We start from the raw sequence: 20,167 nt of genomic DNA, 5'->3' as shown, positions 1-20,167 counted from the left end.
TAATAAAAAAAAAAAAAAAAAAAGAATAATACTAATAAAAGAGAATGGACAGAGAATGAATGCGAATAATAAGAGAATATATTAGGATAATAGAAGATTAGCCATCAGTCCCAGTAGCAGACGGATCAGGATCAGTATCGTAAATAGAATGTTGAGGCATCACCATATTTTTGTCCTTGAAGATACCACCAAGAGCGTCAATCCATGTTTTTCGTTTTTCCATAGCATGTACTGCATTTTCTGATAACATTGATTTTGGTGTAGTTTGTGTTTTTCGTTTCTTAGATTTCTGTGTACGCTATAAATACCATCATTAACATAAGAGAAAAAAAAAAAGAATTGTCATTAACTATAAGATCAAAGTTTTTTTTTTTCATTTGTTTTTCTTTCTATACTTACGAAGCGCTTGATATAACATTGTTCCACCTGACTATCCAAATTATCCAATACATGTCGATATTGTTCATATTGTAATTGTCGATCCGTTACTTCCAATAACCGTTTCTTTCTAAATTCATTGATTTCCACTTGCTCCTTAAGTTCCCTGGATAGTTTTCGTAATTCAGCACATATTTCATCATCCTCTTTGGCATTCCAATCAACCTATAAAATATATAAGAAAGAAAATAAAAACTCTAAAGTTCAATCCTTTTTTTTTTTTTTTGGCTACTTACTTCATCATCACCGAAAAGGCCAGCATAACGTAGTTCTCTTTTTAATCGCTCTTCAAAATCCACTACTTCATCTGGAGGTCGTGATGATAATTCCACTATCGTCCTTCCTTCACTGCTGTTTGTATAATCATCATCATCGTCATTACCATCATCGTCATCACCACCGCCAATTCCATGTAGATCGATACCTTTTGTACCATCATCGTGACTTGAAGCAATGTAAGATTCAATATCAGCAGCATCAACTCCAACATCTTCCGTTACCAAGCTACTTAGTAATCGTTCAGTCAAAGTGCCACATGTAAGATCTTCTGTCAATAAATAGTCGTCTGTCAGTGTTTCGCTTGGGCTAAAATATTTCAATCGATCGTGTGCTGATGATGCTGATGATGTTGATGATGTACCACCTTGTCCATTAATATTACTTGGTAAACCTCCCAATCCATTACTTGTTCCTACATCAGACCCTAAATCATGAGTGTCATGTCGTGATGATGATGATGATGATCCAAGTACAGGTGATTGAGATCTACTGGATGGTAAACCTCTATCTTCTTCTGCCCAAGTTTCCAAATAGTGTTGTCCCAATGGAGGTATTAAATACGGTTTTGAATCATCGTTCTATAAAAATGGATAACAATCGTTATTATTAAACAATCTCTTCCTTTTTTTTATCATAAATCTATTACCTTTTGTAGTAAAAAGTCACGATCTTCTTCTGTCACCGGTCGAAAATAGGGCTCCAAATAAGTCCAAAAAGTCAAAATAGGAACTTGATCTTTGGGTTTAACACGTACAAAATCCACATCGTTATTGCCATTTTTCACTACTGGAGAAGATTTTGTTTTATTGTTGTTGGTTGATCCTAGAGTATCAATTCCACCGTTTGTCAGCTGATGCGCCCGCGCTGTAGCGTTTGATGTTGATTCTTTGGATGATGATGATGATGAAGTCAGCTTTTTCTTCTTGAATATCTATGATAGTAAATGTTTTAATAAATATATATATATATATATAAATTGATCCAGTTTTCTTTTCTTCTAATTATTCTTTACCTCGTTTGGTTTTGATGTATGTTTTGAATTGCCAGACATTGGTGGTGACATACTCCTTGATACAGGTGCAGAATTTTCCAATTTCTTAACTTTACCCAAGGGATGTGGTGATTCACTTCGTCGTCCAGCTATATTATATAAAGAATATAAAAAAATAAATGACCTTTTTTCTCTTTTTTTTTTTTATTATGTAATATACCTGGTTTTGTATCATGATCAGAATCCGTTTCTTCACGTCGCCTTCGTCGTTTTAATGTTTCCAATGCCCTAAATCCAGTTTTCGGGAAAACAAGAAGATCAATTAATCCAAGGAATTTTTTTGTTATATTACTTTTTTTTAATTTATTTACACTTGTCGATCAGATTTTGTTGAAGAGGATTGTAAAAGTTCGTCTGTATCATCTAAAAGAAGAGAAAAAAAAATGAGTTCATATTATTTTTCATGGATAATCTTATATATATACCTGACGTAGATGATGATTCTTGTTTGATACGCATCTTATCCAACATGGTATTCATATTTTTCCCAGAAGATATCTTTTTAGTAGTATCCGAAGAACCTATAAAAAACAAAATAAAGATTTCCATATGAGTATTTGTTCATAGTAGCAAAGAAAAAAAAAAAAGGAATGAATTATTATTATTGTTTCCTTACCATTATCTTTGACTTTGACATTTTTTTCTAGATGAGAATAATCCTTTTTCAAATGAAGCATCCTTGCTTCAGAATGAGGTAAAAGACCTTCCAAATCAGTTTTGATATTGAGTAAATCGTGAGATTCAGGAATGGCACTAAGTTGAGTGGTAGCAATAGCTGAAGAAGTGGAAGCAACATTTCGAAATTGTCGATAATGAGCTGCTGTAGAAGTTGATACAGGTATTGGTAAACTATACTGACGCGTGACCTCGCTATCCATAGTTTTAGAGTTTGCTTGTAATATATTCTTTTTTGTATAAAGTGTTGATTATAGTTGTTGTTGTTGTTGTTGTTGTTTTTTCTGAATAAGTGATATATACAATAGATACAAATTGGATCAACAACAATATAATAATAATAAGAAAAAAAGAAAAAGAAAGTAAAAGAATAAAAAGACTAGAAAGTATATTCTATCTATTCTTATATATAATAAAAAGAGACAAATTTCTCCAAGTGTATGTATATAAAAGAAGAAAGATAGTATATAAAGAATGAAACAAAAAATATATATATATATATATGAAGTTAAATAATAGACAAAAAAGAAAAAGAAAAAAAAAAAGTGTGAGCGGAAAATGAAAATAACGATTCCACCTCTTTTTTTTTTTGGTTTGCTTGATCGAAAAGTATATATTATAATATACATAGTGAATGAAATATATAAATATAATTGAATGATTATAAAAAAGAATAATCATTCAATTTATTTATTTTTATTTTATTCATTTTTCACCATTTATTTATTATGATAAAAAAGTAAAAAAAAAAAAAAAAACCTCAATTATATGAACGGAATTGGAAATGTGGTAGAGGCTTGATTTGTCTTCTTTCAAACTGAAAATTTTTTCCTTTTTTTTTTTTTTTGTCTTCTTTCAAACCATGAATGTCAGTAATCAAGAAATAGATATTAAAGCACCATTAGGAGGAGTAGTTGAAAAGATCACTAAACGTGTCTCTGGTAATAACAAAAAGAAAAAAGTTTAAAATAAAAAAGATACAATAGATTAAATTATTATACTATAGGTAAATCATGGAAACTTCAAAAAACGCCTACTGTACGTACTCAACAACCAAAATCACTTCGAAAATCATGGGAAAAACGAACACAAGAACGTCAACGACTTAAAACTGTTCGAGCATTGGAAAAGCAAATGAAAGATGAAAAACAAGCTGAAAAGGATGTAAGTTTCAATAAGGAAAAGAAAAAAAAAATAGAAAAAAGGTACTAACTCATTGTTGACAGAGAAAACGGGAAATCAATTTGGAACGAAAACGTATTGAAGAAGAAAAAGCTAGACAAGAAGCTTTGGCAGCGAAGGTACAAAAAAAAAAAAAAAAAAAAGAAGAAGAAGAAGAAAGGAATTGTGATTTATTTTTATATATTATTTTATATCTAGATGTCTGCAAGACGGTTAGCAAGAATGAAGAAGAAGGAATTACGGAAAAAAGCTCGTGTTTAGAATGATAGTTTAATTACATCTTTGTATATAAATATATGTATCAAATAGAAATAAAAATAAAAAGTATTTTTTTTTTTGATGGGAGTGTTATCAACAATATAGGATATTCTAGAGTGACGATCTCCAACAAGTGGATGTGTATGCAAAAAAATTAAAAAGGGAAAAATAACTTTTTAGTTATGATACTAGTTTTCTTTTTTTTTTTTTTTTTTTTTTGTTAGGAGTAAAAAGGGTCTGGCGAAAAAAAAAAAAGGAAGATATCAAAAAGAGGAAAATGCAGGAGTCATAAAAAAGAAACGGATTGCAAAGGTAAACTAGTCAATGCATAACGCATTACTTTTGTTTTTTTTTGTTCAGTAGTACAACTGCATCTTCATCATTTTGCCACATCGTTCAGTATAATATTTATCCGTTTGTTTCATCTCTTTTTTTTTTTTGAAAGGATCTACTAACAAATCCTTTTTTTTTTCTTGTTGTTGTTGTTGTTGTTGTTGTTGTTGTTGTTGTTGTTGTTGTTGCTGTTGATGTTGCTGTTGTATCATAATCATAGTCATTGCCTTTTTTAGTTTTTCTTTCATACTCAGATCATGTCATAGTTTTTATACTTTTGACCCTTTTTTCATTTTTTTTTTTTATAATCTTATCCCTTTTTCTCCCTCTTTTTTTTTTTATTCTAACTTGAACGCTCATTATTTATATATTTATCATCGATATTATTTTTTATTTTTGCTGAAAACAGTATCCATCATTATTCCTTCTTTTTTATTATTATTATTATTATTATTATTATTATTATTATATTATTATTATGTCAAATCCTGATAATAAAATAGTACTATCAAATGGTTTTATGACTGAATACGATCTTTCTTACGCAACTGCTAAAGTTGAATTAAATGATTCTTCTATATATCATCATCAACAAGGTAAATATGTATATATATATAAGAAAAAAAAAGTCTAACAGAGAAAGAAAAAATATGAACTTAAAATTTTTTTTTTTTATTTTAGATCCATCTTCTTTTGGTTATATCCCCACCTCTCATTCACTTATTCAAGATATGGAAACCATGATGTACTCACAAAATACTACTTCCACGACTAATTTGATTCCTCCTGTAACTCATCAACAAGAACAACATCATAGTATTTATAATACTACAAACCCCAATATTATCGCCTCATGCATATCATCTGCACAACAAACTCGACCTATGATGACGGATACTGAAAACCCTATCACTATGGAAACGGATACTACCATGATGATGACAACATCCATTTCAGCATCTACCACTACCACTTCAGCTTCTCCTACTTTTTCTCATTCGGCTTCTCCAACATCATCAACATCAGTGCCATTATCTACCTCTATGGGTTCTCACTCTTCTTTGAGTAACACTATGCGTCCTCCCTTTTTATCACCTGTATCACCTTCTATTTCATCTGGCACAGCGTTACACCGACATCTTGCCAATACAAACCAATCTGATATATTGACGTACTCTTCATCACCCTTTCAACAATTATCTACTAGTTCATCACCTACCTTTATTAATCCTTCTCAACGACATGATTCAACCATTAGATCAACGATAAATTTACCTGTGATGACCACTTCTGCCTCTGCCCCAACAACAATGACTTCATCATCAATTAATAACAACTCTCATGCATCATCACCATTACTTCAACACTCCTTACAGTATCAATCATCTCCTCTCCCTACTCATGATGATACTAAAGATTGTGATCATTTGAATATGGATCATTCTCAAAATCAATCCAATACGTAAATATTGTTTTATTTATAAACTATTTTTTTTCTATAACTGACAACTTCTCTTATATATATATATAGTTCCGTGACCTCTAATAGCGAATTACGAAGACAAATTCATATTCAATCTGAACAAAAACGTAGGGCTCAAATAAAAGGTAAAATGACAAAAACAAATCTTATGATAATAATGATGATTAATTTTTATTTGTTATAAATTAGATGGATTTGAAGATCTACGAAATGAATTACCTAGTTGTTTGAACAAGAAAATGAGCAAAGTAGCTCTTTTACATAGAAGTAATTTTACATGATTGAAAGAAAGGGAACTCATTTGATTATCTTTTTTTTTAATCTTTTCTTAGCTGTTCAACATATTCAGCATCTCAAAAATACTCAAATAACAATTCTTGGTGAACTTGAACGATTAATGACTGAAAATGAACATTTACGAAAGTAAGTCAACCTTTGATCTTATTGTTCTTGATCTTATTTTATTTTTATTTTATGAATAGATTTCAAGAAAGTGTTTTACAAAAATGAATCTTGTTGGAAGATCATTCTTTTTAATGAAACACTATGTTCATCCTCTCGTTCTCACTACTTTTACTAATCTTCATCTATTTATTCTGTGTATATGCATTCCTTTCCTTTTATAAAAAAAAATATATAGTCTGTCTTTTCTTTTTTCATTACCCCTTCCCAGTTCCTTTATCATTCATAGTATGCCTTAATTATATCTTTTTACTTCTTTCTTTCTCTTTTTTTTTTTCTTCCTTACTATACTTAATACCATATCAATAAAAAGCTTTTTATTCTTTATCTTTTCAACTTTGTACTTGATTGATAGGTAGAGATCAATTTTGAATTTTGATTGGCAGACGGGTATTGAAAACATTGTTATTTCCCTTCCTTCTTGAAGCTTTTTTTTTTCCATTCCTTTCTTACTTCTAATATTTTTTTTTTTAAATTCAACAAATGCCACCAGCAAGACAACAGGTAAAAAAAAGAAAAAAGAAAAGAAAAAGAAAAAGAAACTTAGTATTAAAGAAGTAATAAAGTTCCAACTAATTCGATCTAAATCCACCAACTAAACTCTTTTTTCTTCTTGTTGTTTTTTTTTTATTATTATTATTTTGGAACGATTAGATTGACAAAGCAACTCTAGACGCTTTTATTCGGGAGAAACGACCAGAAGGTGGAACTTATAATATATGGCATCATCGTTATAGTGGACAAGAAAGGGATTGGTCAAAGAAAGGGTAATTTAAAAAAAAAAACCAAGAACCATGGATGATCTATTATTTGACTTTCGAATTTTTTTTTCTCTTATAGTGCAAAGGCCAAGTTTCGTTGTGATCCACTGAAAGATTCTGGTACCACTGCAGGATCACGAAATCCCAATGCTTATTTCTGTATCTATTTTGCCAAAGGTATGTGTGCTCAAGGTGCTAGTTGTTCCATGTGGCATCGTGTACCAACTGTCGATGATGAAGTAGAAACAACTGTGGATTGTTTTGGACGTGATAAATTCAGGTAAAAAGAAAATATTTTTATGATTTTTTTTCTTATCTTAACCATTATTGACTGTATTTTATAAATATTATTAGTGATTTTCGACAAGATATGGGTGGTGTGGGTGCTTTCTCAACTACGAACAAAACTCTTTATATAGGTCGAATCACCAATGTGACTGAAGAAGCAGTAAGGAAACATTTTGAACCTTGGGGTAAGATTGCAAGGATTCACGTTTTACGACATCGTGGGGTGGCTTTTGTTGATTATGTATCAAGAGCAAGTGCAGAATTTGCAAAAGAAGCAATGATGAGCCAAAGTATGGATGCCAATGAAACTATCAATGTTAGGTAAGAAGTAATATATATATATATATATTGATCTATGATTTTAACTCATTTTTTTATCTATTTCTTCTTTTTAAGATGGGCAACGGAAACTCAATTACAAAAAGATCGTATTTTCCAAGACTATGTCGACGATGATCCTCGTTTACAAGCCTTAGAACGTAAATCGGAAACAGAAGTACCTGAATATTATGGAGAAGAACAACAGCAGTTTGAGTCCGAACTCCCTGTGGAATTTGCAACCAAGAAACGTACTGCAGAAGAAACTGGATTGGATGACATCAAACGGCAAAAGCGATTGAATGAAGAAGATGAGAATGACGCTACAGAGGTTAATACATACGAATATACACCAGAACAATTACAATATTATCAAGATTATTATTATCACCAACAACAACCAACAGCAACAATGACAAATACTAATTCTACGCAATCATCCAATACAAACAATGGCATCATTCCTCAAAATATTCTTCAATCACTAAAACAAATTTCAGGGAATAAATCTTTATCATCCTCAAACAAAACAACAATAACAACATCAAAATCAACAGTATCTAAAAATGGACTTGGTGGATTGGCAGATTATGGTAGTGATAGTGATAGTGAATAGATGATATTCCCCGCCTTTCAATACTTTTTTTTTGGATCAATAAAAACCTTTTATATATATATATATATATATATGATTGTATATAATAGAATAATGATTTTATTTTCTTTTATTCAAAACTATTCTAAGTATTGTTATTCATTCAGATTCTTTTGATATCAAAAAAAGATATCTTGGCCAACTCCAAAAAATATCAGCTTTACAAAAACCCATCCTATCAAATAAATAATAGAATGCTATTTGCGTCTGTACAAGGATGAGAATCATCACGATGAATAAAGAGTGCATTAAACTCTTCTTATCGTCATTAATGATAATGACAAAAAGAAAAAGTTTATTGCACGAAAGAAAAAAAAAAAAAAAACATTCGTCTACTCTTTTCACCTTTGACTGGTTGTCCCCGGGATTTCAACCTCCTCAACTCCCATTTCCTCTTTTTCTTTTTTTTTTTTTTTTTTTTTTTTTTTTTACATTCTTTCTTATATCTCATCTCATTTTCCTAAGTTATGGATCTACCTTATAGTGAACGTCCTGAATGGTCCGATGTTGTACCAATTCCACAGGATGATGGTCCTAATCCTCTTGTACCTATTGCCTATTCTTCAGATTGTAATACCCAATTGAAAAAAAAAAAAAGAAAAACTTTCTCACTTATCACTTTTTTTTTATTATGTAGATATTGATGCCATGAATTACTTTCGAGCTGTATCAAGAAACAATGAAAAATCTGAACGCGTTTTAGGATTGATCAGTGATATCATTGAAATGAATCCTGCTCATTATACTGTATGGTAAAGTCTTTATTGAACGAACATATGTATTCTCTATCTCGACTCACCATATGATTTTTTTTTTTTTTTGTAATTGGGTAAAATGAAAACTAGGCGATATCGACAACAAGTGCTATTTGAATTGAACGCTGATCTTCAAAAAGAATTGAATTTTGTGGATGAGATTGCAGGTGGTCAAGCAAAGAACTACCAAGTATGGCATCATCGTCTTGTTATTGTCGACAAATTGAATAATGGTGATCGTGAATTACCTTTTCTTAATGGTATTCTGGATGATGATTCAAAGAACTATCATGCTTGGTCATATAGGTATATAGAAATATAAATAGATGAATGGATTCATCTTTATACTCACCTACTTTTTATTTTTTTTAAATATATATATATAGACAATGGGTAGTCAAAAGATTTAATTTATGGGATCAAGATTTGAAGTACACTGATGATATGTTATTACTTGACGTACGAAACAATTCTGCATGGAATTATCGATACTATGTCTTATTCTCTAATCCTAACAAGCCGACCAAGGAAACAATTCAACAAGAAATTGAATTCACCAAAAATAAAATACATCTAGCTCCAAATAATCCATGTGGATGGTCTTATCTTAAAGCGTATGCATTAGAAATTTCATATTGATACATGTGACTCATCTCTCTTTTTTTTTTTTTAATGGTAGAATTTTGGAAAAAGCCAATCAACCTTTATATACCATTGAAACTTTCTTCCAAGATTTGATCTCAAATCATATTATCTCTCCTCATTTATATTCAACCTTGATTGACATGCATCTTCAAAAGGCGAAATTGGAACATACAAATGTGGATACCATTGCTTTAACAGTAAGTATCAAAAAATGTTAAAAAAAAAAAGAAGGAGACGAATCTAATATCCATTTAATAAAAAAAAAATAGTATTGTGATCAACTGGCTACGGAATACGATCCTATTCGAAAAAAGTATTGGCTGTACAAGAAATCAACTCTCTCTACCGCATGACATTTTTTTTTTAATGTAAAACCATATAGGAAGATTGGATAGTATTGTATTGTAGATAGTTTTATCCAAAAAAAAAAAAAAAAAAAAATAAGAAATAAAAAACAAACATTCTCTTATCAATTCATTCATCCGTTCAAATAAGATCTTTTTAATATGTTTGATTCAAAAGATATATATGCATATAAGAAAGAGTAAAAGAAGATAGTTTATTTATTGATGTATAATAAGTTTAAACATATATCTAAGCAAATTGAACGTTGACGGCAGCATTTTGGAGTCCAGCTTGTTGAATTTCTTGATCTAAAATATCAATAAGTTGTTGTCGATTAAATACCAACTATATATAGAATTAAAAAAAAAAAAAAAGAGTATCAATACATATAGATTATCATCCCTATCCTATTTTTTTTTTTTTTTATTATTATTATTTTTTGACTTACTTCAAAGGCACGATCTTGAGTTTCAGGTACTTGAGATTTGATGAATTCAAAGAGATAACGTACAGGATCAGTTTTCAGGAAACGACGAATCAGACGTGAGCCATCTGCCATTCTAAATTGAATTCGTGTCGAATTGGCCAAATCAGTGGTTTCTTGTCGTTTGACTGGTAATATTGAATCCAAAACGGATGAGGATGATTCGTCAACAGCTGCCGATATCGATGACGTTGTTGATTCCGCATCTGATTCCATCATCTTATTGTTATTATCATGTTGTTCATCTTTTTTATTTATGACATTTTCTGACGTTGTTGCTGTTTCTTGTTGTGTTGGTTGTAAAGAGGCTGCAATGGCTGCATTCAGTTGTTCTTCTTCGCTCATGTCGGAGACATTTTGCTATCAAGAGAAAAGAAATGATTAGCATTGATTCACCTTCTTCTTTTTTTTTTTTTTTCCTTACCCTTGGTTTCTTCATGTTGACCGATTTTGCTGCTTCTGGTGAATGTTGTTCCAAGAATTCCGTCACTAAAGAAATCATCACCGTATCCAAAAATTTAAAGTTTAATAGATGTCCAACCTGATCATCATCATCATTTGTTTTTTTTTTCTTTTCTTTTTTTTTTTTTTAATAATAATATACCTTCCATCATAAAGTCTGTTGGAGATAGTTGTTTTTCCCAAGATTTGATTCGTTCACCTAATAAAGAAAAAGAAAGATTAGAAAAAAAAAAAAAAAAACTTTCATCTTTTTTTTTTTTTAATGTACCTGTTCGAGAATCAATGATAGCCACATGAGGGTAGTGTATGACCGGGTATAGAGTCAAGTACCGTTTCCCTTCGGAGCTTTCATTAGCATATTGTAAAAAGACAAAAGATTCACGCACAATATCCTTCACAAAAGTATCACTCCATAAATCACGATTCAAAACTTGACAGGCAAATTCAGTAGGATCCTGGACATTGACAAGTAACCATTTGTTTTGATCACGAGCGGCAGCACGAGCATCTTCAAAGCCACCACGAAACATGATATCAAAAGGAGGACGGAATAAATCAGCTAAACGTTTCGCCTTGGCCGTAGCTGCCGTTGAAGAAGGAGAACTGCTATGATCGTTGTAACCAGAGGGTGATGACGATAATGAATTGGATGTAGATGTTGAATCAGACCGACGACCGCCATGAACTGCTGAAGGACCAACACTACCACTACTGCTGCTATTATTGCTGCTAATATTTCCTCGCAATAAATCGATGGGTGAACGTACGCTAGATGAATCACCTTGGTTGAATACTGATGGTTGTAAGTCATGTTGTTGTTGTCGTCGTCCACCAGCTTGCCATAATCCCCCGACACCTACACCACCAAAACCAAGATCAAACATATCTCCACCAGCCAAAATATCAGTTCGAGGAGCAATGGGTGCACGTACTTCGGGTGGTTGACGTCTTTGTCGAGATTCTTCTTCTTCTTGTAATTGTCTTGCCAATGCTTCATCAGAAAGTCCTTCTGGACTAGAATGATTATCATCATCATCTTCAATGGTTGTGATTGGTTCTTGTGTTGTTGAGGTTGTTGTTGAGGTCAGACTGGCTCCACCACTTTCAAGATATAACGTAATGGCCATTTGTACATTATTATCAGCAATCTGAAACAGAAAAAAAAAAAAAAAAAAGATAAGTATAAAGCTTCTTGATTGGAATGACTATCTCTCTCTCTCTCCCTTTTTTTTTCATCCTTGTTAACAAAACAAATAACAATATCCTCTTTTTTTCAAAGGTTTCTTTTTTTTTTTTTTTTTTTTTTTTTTTTTTTTGTTATAACGACGAAGCAAAGAAAGAGATAGTAATGATCAAGAGTAAATCTTTTTCTTACCTGTAAATAATCACGGGCCACTTGAGGATTTGCACTTGTCACAGCACAAAAATCAGCAATGGCAGAGTCGTTATCGTTCTCCATAGTATAAATGAGTGTATCGCTAGCGTAATCAATGAAGAAAAGAAAAAAAGAAAGAGAAAAAAAAAGATCAGCAACGCGCGCCATTACGACTTCATTTTCAACCCCGCTATGTCTTTTTTTTTTTTCATGGGCTGCCATTGTCTTATGCATTGAAGTCACTATACAACTCTGTCATTCAAAAATCATTGCTCATCATCATCAATTCAAATATAAGACCTGTCTATAAATAATAGTTTTATTCAAAAGATATAATAACTAAAAATTTCTACTAATAGATTATCATCCCTTCCTCATCTCATCCTAATGATACTAAGATTCTACGAGAAGCACCCCTTCTTCATTCCATCCCATATGACCAAGTAATTGAGCCTTGTCCGAGTGAGATAAATCCAGTATGGAACTGCCACCAGCAAAGGTAGATCCTAATTGAAACAACAATCAATGATATGGCTGTTTTCTTTTTTTTTTTCTTTTTTACCTCTCTCTGATCCAATGCGATTACATGCCACAAATAACGTATGATGTTGATGATCTGATTCCACTGATTGTCTCATCAATGGTAATAAACGTAGTGCCCAGTAGTTAATTGTATCCATCACTGTGTCGTTCCCTTTGGTATCGTTTTTTAGCCATGCCATACTACATAATATGATATCTGTTTTTGCTTCCGAGTGATAATGACCAAATTCAAAATCATAAAAATCAGTCTTGAATTGATAAGGATTAATATCCATACAAATAGCTAGTCCAACCTAAAATGACAGTATTAGAGGAAAAAAAAAAAAAAAAAAAAAAAAAAAAAAAAAAAACTATCATCATGATTACCTTGCCTAGTTCAGGGATATCTATTGTTTCAAAACCAGGCCCTTCACTTGCCCAATGTTCATCTGTTTCATACAAAAATGATTTGCGGTACGTCTTGATAAGTTCACCTTGTCGATTGACAAAACATTGGCTATTGTACAATTTGATATTATCACCATCAACTATTAAAATATATATATTTAAGTCTATTTTGAATTATCCAATCTACTCCTCTTTCATTACTTACCGTACCTTTCAGGATATGCTACGACTACATAACACGATAACCTTATAGCTAGATATGTAACAATGCATTAATATACTCATATTCTTCCTAATATTCTTTCTTACCTTGTCGTTTTGCCCATAGAACAGATGGACCATTAGATGCATCCTCTAAATAGGGTTCAATTTCCTGACATGTCTTGAAAACATAACCTAATAATAAAAACGAATACACTCACTATTGTATTTGAATTCCTTTTCTTCATTCATTACCAGTAAACGCCATCTCGGGTAAGACAAGGATATCAATATCACCTTTTTGATAGCTACAATAGAAATAATATATATATTGTCCAATTGCTTCTATTCAACCATGTTGACTTTTTTCTTTTTTTTTTTTTTTTTTTTAATTCACTTACCCAGCAAGTAGTTGATCAGCTTTAGTCATGTTGGCTTCACGTTCACCCCATGTCGGGTTAAATTGACAGCAAGCTACAAAGAGTCGAAAATAATAGATTGAATATACGAGATAAAACAAAATGCATATCAATGGGAGCTTGAAGGAAATATTACAAAATTACCTATTTTCATCAAGAAAAGAAAAAAGCAAAAAAAAAAAAAAAAAAAAAAGAAAAAAAAAAAAAAGAAAAGTGTGTGGAGATAGGCAGGAGGGCGTAAAAGAGAAAAAAGTAAAAAACCACAGTCGGCACGGATAAAAAATATAGATGTTTTTGTCCAATCACAAAGAACCGGCATTTTCCGACCAATCATATTGCGCGAAAATTAATATTAGCTTTATAATGCTGTTTCTTTTTTCGAAAAAAAATTGCTCGCTTAGCTCAGTTGGTTAGAGCGTGGTGCTAATAACGCCAAGGTCACAGGTTCGACCCCTGTAGTGAGCATTTATTTTTTGGTTTTCTTGCATAATATGTGATTTTCGATCCATCCAATCAGATACGAAGGTGTTGGTTTGCCTTTGTGATAAGTGATCTTTTTGTCAGGGCGAAAAATAAAAAAAAATTAAATATGTTGGGGTGCTAAGAATTTTTTTTTTTACTTGAGTGGATGATTGTGTTAGGGATTTATTTGTTTTTTGATGGATGATTGTTTTAAATAGTTGATGGATATTATTATTATTATAATAATATTGTTGATGATTGATTGTAGTGAGCACCAGTTCTTTTAAATAAAAAGAACAAATTGTATCTTGAAAAAAAAAATAAAGTAATCCAAATATGGAAGTAGATTTCTTGATGATGATCACTCTTGATGATGATCAAATAAAATAATAATATATAAAGACTTGAATATAACTTGATAATAAAATAATAAATATAAAACTTAAGATGATTATTTCTTAAGAGTGGCCAAGATGATTTGATTATACAATCTTTTATTTTATAAAATTGATTTAATCTTTGACAAAGAGAAAAAATATATAAACTACTAGACGTATTTATACTAAAAATAAAGATTATTTTTGGATGATGATGATTAATCATCATACGAAACAATGTGAAAATAAAACGGATGAAACTGATAAATGTGATGAAAAAGTAATAACGGATGAAACTGTGTAAGAATAGTGATTCAGATGAGACCAAAAATATAAAAAAGAAAAGAAGGTCTTGGTCAAAAGTGTGAGAAATGGTTAAAGTGTGTGAATTGGACAAATGTCAAGATTTTGACAGATAGCAAGATAAAAAAAAAAAAAGACTGATTCATAGTCAGCTTCAAAGGTGATTTCATCCTAACAATTGATTTATATAGTTGATGGATAATATTATTAATATGATAATATCTATGATGATTGATTTGTAGTGAGCACCAGTTCCTTTTATAAAAAAGAACAAAATATAGTATGTATCTTCCTTGGTAGTGATTATGAACCATGAGCATAATGATTTTTAAAGTCCGTATTTTTATTTTTTTTATGTGTGGTAATATTTGATTTCTTTTGTTTTTTTTCTTTTCTTTATATTAATTTTAATTATAGTATATCAATTAGTGACCTATAGTAGTTATATTTTTATTTAATAAAACTTTTGTTCCTACTACTTTATTACACGTCAATGTAATTGATTCCATCTTACCATTTATTTTTATTCTTTATTTGTGAATGCATTCTTTATTTTTTATTTTATGGATATGGTTATGGATTACGTTGATACGAGAATGATGATCAAGTTTATAGGTAGTAGTGAGTACCAATTCTCTATATGATAGAACAAAAGTGTACGTATAGTAATAAAAAAAAAAGATTCGGATGAGGAAATTGGTTGATGACGATGATCACAGTGAAGTGATGATTAGATAAGATTAAAAAAAAAAAGGAAGATACCAAATAACTTGTTGATTTCATATATAGTAAAATAATATTAACAATAAATTGATGACTGTTATAAAATATAAAAAAAAAGAATAATGAAACTAGAGGATGATTATTTCCAATAGAGTGGCCAAGATGATTTATATTTGTTAATATATATGTAAAACTAATCATTGATTTATTTCAAGACATGATTGATAAAGGTTTTCTTTGCATTGATATGGGGGTTATTTACAATGTTTTCAAAGTTTTTTTTTTTTTTTTTTTTTGTCAGATCACAAGTGTAAAGATCACCACTGCTAAAAACAATTGACTGCTCTCCTTCAATATTGTCCCAAAATGGAAATAATGCAGATATCTTGGATATGGTCACTCTTGATGATGATCAAAAAATATAAAGATAAAACTTTGGATGATTGATAGCTTAAGTGCGGCCAAAAGGGTTTGATTATACAACCCTTTTATTGAAGAAATGTTGATTGGTTTTGACAATGTAAAACTACTGTATTTATAATAAAATAGAATGACTATCTGATGATGACATTTTAAGCCATAAAGAATGAATCAAACAAAAGTCCAAACACTATATCTGCATCACAATATTCCCTCTTGATGACATGAAGTTTTATAAAAAAAAAAAATTAATTCATGTTACTGGTAGTAATCACTGTGGTAAAGTACCCAATAAGGCAACCTCATCTCTATCTTTACCTTGTAAAATCAGCATGCAATGATAATAAAATAAGATTTCATTTCAACCATAAATTTTTATATACAAAAGAAAAGTGATAAAAAAAAAGGAGGATGAGGAGAAAGAGGAGAAAGGGAGAAGGGATGGAATCAAAGACTATAATTTGAATTGTCTAATTATAGAAAAAGGGGAAAGGGTGAGGAATAATAATAATAATAAATATAATAATAATAATAATAGTAGTAGTAATAAGCTAGAGTCAGAGTTGTAAGTTGCTACTACTGGATTTCCTTTGATCATTGGATTTATCAGATACTTGTCGTGCCCATCGTTCCAAATCCACTTTTTCGTATTTCGCAGTAGCCAAATAAACGTGTTTCTATAATATATATATATATTCATTAAAAATACCATTTCCATCCAATAAATCATTTTTTTTTCTTTTTGTTTTACCATCAGATCATTTGGTGTTGCCCGAGTATTTACATCCTTGATCAAACTAACATGAATATATTGAATCATCAGTCTATTGTATCAACCTTTTATATATATATATATCTCAAGTTTACCATTGTTCCACGAATGAGGTTAGATCTTTGGGGTATTTGTTTGGTGGGAAGGTCGGTACAGGTTCATTGACAATGTGTTGTAATAATTCAAAAATAGACAAAGGAGTACCATCGGCCGGGAAAGGAAATCTTGCCAGAGCGAGTTCCATAATCGTAATTCCTAAAGACCACACGTCAGATTGAATTGTATAAGGTGATCCTCGAATACGTTCAGGCTACATTAAATCAGAGAATGAATCAATAAAAAATATAGTACTATATTATATCATATCTTTTTTTTTCCATTTACACTCATATAAGAACTTGTACCAACAAAAGTATCCGCTACCGAGTTGATTAATTGACCAGATACACCAAAATCACATAATTTAATTTGTCCTTGAGAATTCACAAGTACATTAGATGGCTTCAGATCTATTCAAATAAAATATCATCAAAAATCCATTTAGACAGCTTTTTGATTTTCCCATATTCTTTACCTCGATGAATGATGCGATGAGCTTCATATAAATATATTAAACCGTCTACAATCTAGATAAATTAATAAATGAGTATTTCTTTATATTCACTTTTTTCTTTCCCATCATCAAACTTACAGCATATGCAATCTTTTTCAGTACAGGTAAAGGAATAGGGCCATTTCGTTTGTAGATTGCATCTAATGAACTATAAATAACAGAGATCAGAATCATGACAAAATACAATTCTTTTTTTTTTTTTTTTTGATGTTTTTTACCCAACTTCCATGTATTCCATACAGATAGAGATATCATCACCTTGCATAAACGCTCCATAATAACTGACAATATGTTTCGAATTACAATCATGTAAGAATTGCATTTCTCGCATAATTTGTTTCCGTACGTTGGAGTTGGCTTGAATGTGAATGATCTAAAACAGAAAAAAGAAAGAAAAAAGAAAAAAAAAAAGAAAAAAAAAAGAAAAAAAAAGAAAAAAAAAAGAAAAAAAAAAGAAAAAAAAAAAGAAAAAAAAAGAAAAAAAAAAGGTTAGTCATAATGTCATCAATATATATATATATATATATATATATATATATATAAATTTACCTTTCTGGCCATGACAGTTTGAGTTCGTACATGTAATACCTTACAAACAGTTCCACCATTACCACGTCCAAGTTCATCCACAGTATCAAAGTCTTCAGGTCGTAAATCTAGTCGTAATTCCAGTCCAATTTCTAGGTCATTGAGTTGATTGCATACCTTGCCGTAGTCATCTTTTATGTTATTGTTACCACCATGGCCATTTTTGTCACCTGTAGATGTTGTTGAAGGACTTGCAACCACAGGTGAGTCAGATAGTTTTAGGTTTTTAAAATTGCGTTTCTTTCGTAAAGGACCTTTGGCTAGCATGAAAAAAAAAAAAAGGATGATAAAAAAAAAGGGGAGATACTACTCGTGGTCGAAATTTAAAGGTGTAAAGTTGTTGTGTATGATAGACGTGAGGTATATTTTTAATAGATACAAAATAAGTAAACAGAAAAAAAAAAAGAAACAAAAAACAAAACAAAAAAAAAAAAAAAAATAAAGAAAGGAAAAGAAAAGAAAAGAAAAGAGAGAAGAATCCAATAGAAGTAAAATGGATAAAAAGGCAATAAGGGGAGAGAGAATGGATATATTAACAAGAGTGCCAGAAAAAAAAAAAAATAAAAATTTTGGTTCTCCCCTATCATTTCAAACACAGAGCCAATCTTTTTTCATGGAAACAAAAAAAGTATAGGGTTACAGATTTTCACTTTGAATTGAGTCAAGTTTTTCCCGATTTAGACATTTCAAGTAACACGATCAAAAAGACATGAAAAAAAAAAAAAAAAACCACTCATAAAGGTTTTATTAAAAATGACGATTCTACAATTCACTAAAAGTAGTTTGATTTCCCTTGGTAACTACACTGATCAATTTTCCACTATTGACCTTGATCGATCCAGACAAATATCCATCCAATTGCCTAATAATATGTTATCAGTATAACAAATATAGTCTTTTTTTTCTTTCTTTTATATATAATAACTTACTTTGCAATATCATCAGGAGAGGTCCAAGAAGTGAAATCAGCAGTGGGCATATGTTTACGGTTCATGGGGGTATCAATAGTGACACTACAAAAAAAAAAAAATAAAAACAATAATTAAGAAACGGCATATCAAAAAGTATTCGTATTCATTAAAAAGATAGATTTCTTACGGGCAAATAGCAATCACTTTCGCATCTAGAGGCAATCCCCCATTCTTTTGGGCTAAATCTTTCGTAAGATGATGAACAGCCGCTTTGGCAACACCATAACCAATCATCCCAGGTGTAGCATCCACTGCAGCCAATGCACCAGTCAAAGTCAATAATCCACCACTAAAAACAAATAAAATAATAATAATAATAATAATAATAATAATAATAATAATAATAATAATAATAATAATAATAATAATAATAAAAAAAGGAATAGTATAAGTATATTTGTCCATTCTTTTTTTGGTCATATTTCTTACGCTTTTAAATGATGAGCAGCAACATGAGCAGCAACCAAGGATGAATTGACACTTTGTTTGATCATCAATTCTGCAGATTTCAAGAATCCTATAGATAGATAGATAAGTGAATATGATAATGAACGTTCACATGTTTTTATCACTCTTACTGTCATGTTTCCCCCTTCTTTAACTTTATCTATATACCTTCACCAGCAGCATTTCCACCAGCCCAACCTCCAGCAACACAGAAAATAGCAGCAAGTTGAGTACCATTTAAGACGCCATCCAAGGATTTTTTCACAAAGTTGCCTTGTTCTTCCAAAGAATGATTGACATCAGTAATAGTATTTGCATCAGCTTCCTTATTTTCAACAAGATCGATACTAACAACGCGCTTTTTTTTTTTTTTTTTTAAAAAAAAAAATAAAGAAGAGGCAAAGATCTAGTGAGTCAAATATCGGATCCTTCTTCCGAATATAGTAGATACTTACGAAGCCTTTGTTTTTAAAGTAAGATACCAAAGAACGTCCTAAAGCACCAGCACCACCATATACAGCAAGAGTGTTCATTGTTATTTGTAAATTGAAGAATAAGAAGTCAGTGAAAAAAAAAAGGAAAAAGAAAAAGAAAGAAAAAAAAAGAACCGAAAAATCAAAAGGGAAAAGAGCCCGTGGGAAACCTTCCCCCCCTCCATCATCATCATGCGGCATTTTAAAAAACAAAGATTG

At 30.7% G+C, this 20,167-nt stretch overlaps 9 protein-coding genes and 1 non-coding gene across 10 annotated transcripts; 5 read left to right on the top strand and 5 right to left on the bottom strand.

Annotated features, from left to right (window-relative positions):
• Window positions 1-11: 11 nt before the first annotated feature.
• On the bottom strand, window positions 12-2,953 carry BX664DRAFT_355514 (histone acetyltransferases subunit 3-domain-containing protein). The gene is made up of 9 exons (XM_051547822.1): window positions 2,385-2,953; window positions 2,194-2,289; window positions 2,080-2,131; window positions 1,929-1,996; window positions 1,730-1,857; window positions 1,364-1,648; window positions 675-1,295; window positions 400-603; window positions 12-298 (listed from the first exon to the last, which is right to left on the bottom strand). The coding sequence occupies exons 1-9, from the start codon at window positions 2,644-2,646 to the stop codon at window positions 98-100; spliced, it is 1,917 nt and encodes a 638-aa protein (XP_051405751.1). The 5' UTR covers window positions 2,647-2,953; the 3' UTR covers window positions 12-97.
• Window positions 2,954-3,281: 328 nt separating this feature from the next.
• On the top strand, window positions 3,282-3,971 carry BX664DRAFT_323069 (uncharacterized protein). The gene is made up of 4 exons (XM_051543606.1): window positions 3,282-3,384; window positions 3,450-3,607; window positions 3,670-3,744; window positions 3,824-3,971. The coding sequence occupies exons 1-4, from the start codon at window positions 3,306-3,308 to the stop codon at window positions 3,884-3,886; spliced, it is 375 nt and encodes a 124-aa protein (XP_051405750.1). The 5' UTR covers window positions 3,282-3,305; the 3' UTR covers window positions 3,887-3,971.
• A 697-nt stretch (window positions 3,972-4,668) lies between these two features.
• Window positions 4,669-6,454, top strand: BX664DRAFT_273917 (uncharacterized protein). The gene is made up of 6 exons (XM_051541232.1): window positions 4,669-4,812; window positions 4,898-5,678; window positions 5,748-5,824; window positions 5,889-5,966; window positions 6,032-6,122; window positions 6,182-6,454. The coding sequence occupies exons 1-6, from the start codon at window positions 4,695-4,697 to the stop codon at window positions 6,207-6,209; spliced, it is 1,173 nt and encodes a 390-aa protein (XP_051405749.1). The 5' UTR covers window positions 4,669-4,694; the 3' UTR covers window positions 6,210-6,454.
• A 179-nt stretch (window positions 6,455-6,633) lies between these two features.
• Window positions 6,634-8,195, top strand: BX664DRAFT_355511 (uncharacterized protein). The gene is made up of 5 exons (XM_051547821.1): window positions 6,634-6,665; window positions 6,816-6,928; window positions 7,002-7,202; window positions 7,277-7,531; window positions 7,607-8,195. Exons 1-5 carry the CDS (start codon window positions 6,645-6,647, stop codon window positions 8,142-8,144), a joined length of 1,128 nt encoding a protein of 375 aa, XP_051405748.1. The 5' UTR covers window positions 6,634-6,644; the 3' UTR covers window positions 8,145-8,195.
• A 427-nt stretch (window positions 8,196-8,622) lies between these two features.
• Window positions 8,623-10,003, top strand: BX664DRAFT_382600 (uncharacterized protein). The gene is made up of 6 exons (XM_051549061.1): window positions 8,623-8,753; window positions 8,821-8,935; window positions 9,029-9,244; window positions 9,325-9,552; window positions 9,618-9,780; window positions 9,853-10,003. The coding sequence occupies exons 1-6, from the start codon at window positions 8,651-8,653 to the stop codon at window positions 9,934-9,936; spliced, it is 909 nt and encodes a 302-aa protein (XP_051405747.1). The 5' UTR covers window positions 8,623-8,650; the 3' UTR covers window positions 9,937-10,003.
• Window positions 10,004-10,118: 115 nt separating this feature from the next.
• Window positions 10,119-12,357, bottom strand: BX664DRAFT_323063 (uncharacterized protein). The gene is made up of 6 exons (XM_051543605.1): window positions 12,250-12,357; window positions 11,143-12,022; window positions 11,017-11,073; window positions 10,837-10,901; window positions 10,377-10,772; window positions 10,119-10,273 (listed from the first exon to the last, which is right to left on the bottom strand). The coding sequence occupies exons 1-6, from the start codon at window positions 12,331-12,333 to the stop codon at window positions 10,178-10,180; spliced, it is 1,578 nt and encodes a 525-aa protein (XP_051405746.1). The 5' UTR covers window positions 12,334-12,357; the 3' UTR covers window positions 10,119-10,177.
• A 186-nt stretch (window positions 12,358-12,543) lies between these two features.
• BX664DRAFT_323060 (carbon-nitrogen hydrolase) lies at window positions 12,544-13,951 on the bottom strand. Its single transcript, XM_051543604.1, has 7 exons — window positions 13,782-13,951; window positions 13,636-13,688; window positions 13,489-13,575; window positions 13,385-13,432; window positions 13,159-13,319; window positions 12,812-13,085; window positions 12,544-12,755 (listed from the first exon to the last, which is right to left on the bottom strand). The coding sequence occupies exons 1-7, from the start codon at window positions 13,808-13,810 to the stop codon at window positions 12,643-12,645; spliced, it is 765 nt and encodes a 254-aa protein (XP_051405745.1). The 5' UTR covers window positions 13,811-13,951; the 3' UTR covers window positions 12,544-12,642.
• A 239-nt stretch (window positions 13,952-14,190) lies between these two features.
• BX664DRAFT_t11 lies at window positions 14,191-14,264 on the top strand. The gene has a single exon. It is a non-coding gene; the product is annotated as a tRNA-Ile (tRNA).
• Window positions 14,265-16,947: 2,683 nt separating this feature from the next.
• On the bottom strand, window positions 16,948-18,324 carry BX664DRAFT_254002 (kinase-like domain-containing protein; the record flags this gene model as incomplete). The annotated part of the gene is made up of 6 exons (XM_051540344.1): window positions 16,948-17,166; window positions 17,241-17,365; window positions 17,431-17,482; window positions 17,548-17,617; window positions 17,688-17,842; window positions 18,019-18,324. 6 exons carry the CDS (start codon window positions 18,322-18,324, stop codon window positions 16,948-16,950), a joined length of 927 nt encoding a protein of 308 aa, XP_051405744.1.
• A 448-nt stretch (window positions 18,325-18,772) lies between these two features.
• On the bottom strand, window positions 18,773-20,084 carry BX664DRAFT_323051 (uncharacterized protein). The gene is made up of 5 exons (XM_051543603.1): window positions 19,931-20,084; window positions 19,644-19,833; window positions 19,458-19,545; window positions 19,156-19,317; window positions 18,773-19,070 (listed from the first exon to the last, which is right to left on the bottom strand). The coding sequence occupies exons 1-5, from the start codon at window positions 20,006-20,008 to the stop codon at window positions 18,983-18,985; spliced, it is 606 nt and encodes a 201-aa protein (XP_051405743.1). The 5' UTR covers window positions 20,009-20,084; the 3' UTR covers window positions 18,773-18,982.
• Between the last annotated feature and the right edge of the window lie 83 nt (window positions 20,085-20,167).

Source organism: Halteromyces radiatus, assembly GCF_025201355.1.
Source record: "Halteromyces radiatus strain CBS 162.75 chromosome Unknown BX664scaffold_1, whole genome shotgun sequence".
Taxonomy (NCBI): Eukaryota; Fungi; Mucoromycota; class Mucoromycetes; order Mucorales; family Cunninghamellaceae; genus Halteromyces; species Halteromyces radiatus.
Note: the sequence above shows the minus strand (reverse complement) of the source record. Positions and strands in the feature narration are given on the sequence as shown.

What these genes read in the sequence shown, in the direction of transcription:
- BX664DRAFT_323069 (XM_051543606.1), top strand. Translation starts at nt 3,306, where the DNA reads ATGAATGTCAGTAATCAAGAAATAGATATTAAAGCACCATTAGGAGGA. An exon ending in GATCACTAAACGTGTCTCTG is followed by an intron (nt 3,385 to 3,449) that starts GTAATAACAAAA and finishes ATTATACTATAG; the next exon opens with GTAAATCATGGAAACTTCAA. An exon ending in AAGAAGCTTTGGCAGCGAAG is followed by an intron (nt 3,745 to 3,823) that starts GTACAAAAAAAA and finishes TTTTATATCTAG; the next exon opens with ATGTCTGCAAGACGGTTAGC.
- BX664DRAFT_323060 (XM_051543604.1), bottom strand. Translation starts at nt 13,810, where the DNA reads ATGACTAAAGCTGATCAACTACTTGCTGG. An exon ending in GCTGATCAACTACTTGCTGG is followed by an intron (nt 13,689 to 13,781) that starts GTAAGTGAATTA and finishes TTTCTATTGTAG; the next exon opens with CTATCAAAAAGGTGATATTG. An exon ending in ATATCCCTGAACTAGGCAAG is followed by an intron (nt 13,086 to 13,158) that starts GTAATCATGATG and finishes CTGTCATTTTAG; the next exon opens with GTTGGACTAGCTATTTGTAT.
- BX664DRAFT_273917 (XM_051541232.1), top strand. Translation starts at nt 4,695, where the DNA reads ATGTCAAATCCTGATAATAAAATAGTACTATCAAATGGTTTTATGACT. An exon ending in ACGTAGGGCTCAAATAAAAG is followed by an intron (nt 5,825 to 5,888) that starts GTAAAATGACAA and finishes GTTATAAATTAG; the next exon opens with ATGGATTTGAAGATCTACGA. An exon ending in AGTAGCTCTTTTACATAGAA is followed by an intron (nt 5,967 to 6,031) that starts GTAATTTTACAT and finishes ATCTTTTCTTAG; the next exon opens with CTGTTCAACATATTCAGCAT.
- BX664DRAFT_355511 (XM_051547821.1), top strand. Translation starts at nt 6,645, where the DNA reads ATGCCACCAGCAAGACAACAG. An exon ending in TGCCACCAGCAAGACAACAG is followed by an intron (nt 6,666 to 6,815) that starts GTAAAAAAAAGA and finishes TGGAACGATTAG; the next exon opens with ATTGACAAAGCAACTCTAGA. An exon ending in AGGGATTGGTCAAAGAAAGG is followed by an intron (nt 6,929 to 7,001) that starts GTAATTTAAAAA and finishes TTTCTCTTATAG; the next exon opens with TGCAAAGGCCAAGTTTCGTT.
- BX664DRAFT_355514 (XM_051547822.1), bottom strand. Translation starts at nt 2,646, where the DNA reads ATGGATAGCGAGGTCACGCGTCAGTATAGTTTACCAATACCTGTATCA. An exon ending in AGAATCATCATCTACGTCAG is followed by an intron (nt 2,132 to 2,193) that starts GTATATATATAA and finishes CTCTTCTTTTAG; the next exon opens with ATGATACAGACGAACTTTTA. An exon ending in GTGACTTTTTACTACAAAAG is followed by an intron (nt 1,296 to 1,363) that starts GTAATAGATTTA and finishes CCATTTTTATAG; the next exon opens with AACGATGATTCAAAACCGTA.
- BX664DRAFT_382600 (XM_051549061.1), top strand. Translation starts at nt 8,651, where the DNA reads ATGGATCTACCTTATAGTGAACGTCCTGAATGGTCCGATGTTGTACCA. An exon ending in TATTGCCTATTCTTCAGATT is followed by an intron (nt 8,754 to 8,820) that starts GTAATACCCAAT and finishes TTTATTATGTAG; the next exon opens with ATATTGATGCCATGAATTAC. An exon ending in TATCATGCTTGGTCATATAG is followed by an intron (nt 9,245 to 9,324) that starts GTATATAGAAAT and finishes ATATATATATAG; the next exon opens with ACAATGGGTAGTCAAAAGAT.
- BX664DRAFT_323063 (XM_051543605.1), bottom strand. Translation starts at nt 12,333, where the DNA reads ATGGAGAACGATAACGACTCTGCCATTGCTGATTTTTGTGCTGTGACA. An exon ending in TATCATTGATTCTCGAACAG is followed by an intron (nt 11,074 to 11,142) that starts GTACATTAAAAA and finishes TTTCTTTATTAG; the next exon opens with GTGAACGAATCAAATCTTGG. An exon ending in TCAACATGAAGAAACCAAGG is followed by an intron (nt 10,773 to 10,836) that starts GTAAGGAAAAAA and finishes TTCTCTTGATAG; the next exon opens with CAAAATGTCTCCGACATGAG.
- BX664DRAFT_323051 (XM_051543603.1), bottom strand. Translation starts at nt 20,008, where the DNA reads ATGAACACTCTTGCTGTATATGGTGGTGCTGGTGCTTTAGGACGTTCT. An exon ending in GCTGCTCATCATTTAAAAGC is followed by an intron (nt 19,318 to 19,457) that starts GTAAGAAATATG and finishes ATTTGTTTTTAG; the next exon opens with TGGTGGATTATTGACTTTGA. An exon ending in AAAGTGATTGCTATTTGCCC is followed by an intron (nt 19,071 to 19,155) that starts GTAAGAAATCTA and finishes TTTTTTTTGTAG; the next exon opens with TGTCACTATTGATACCCCCA.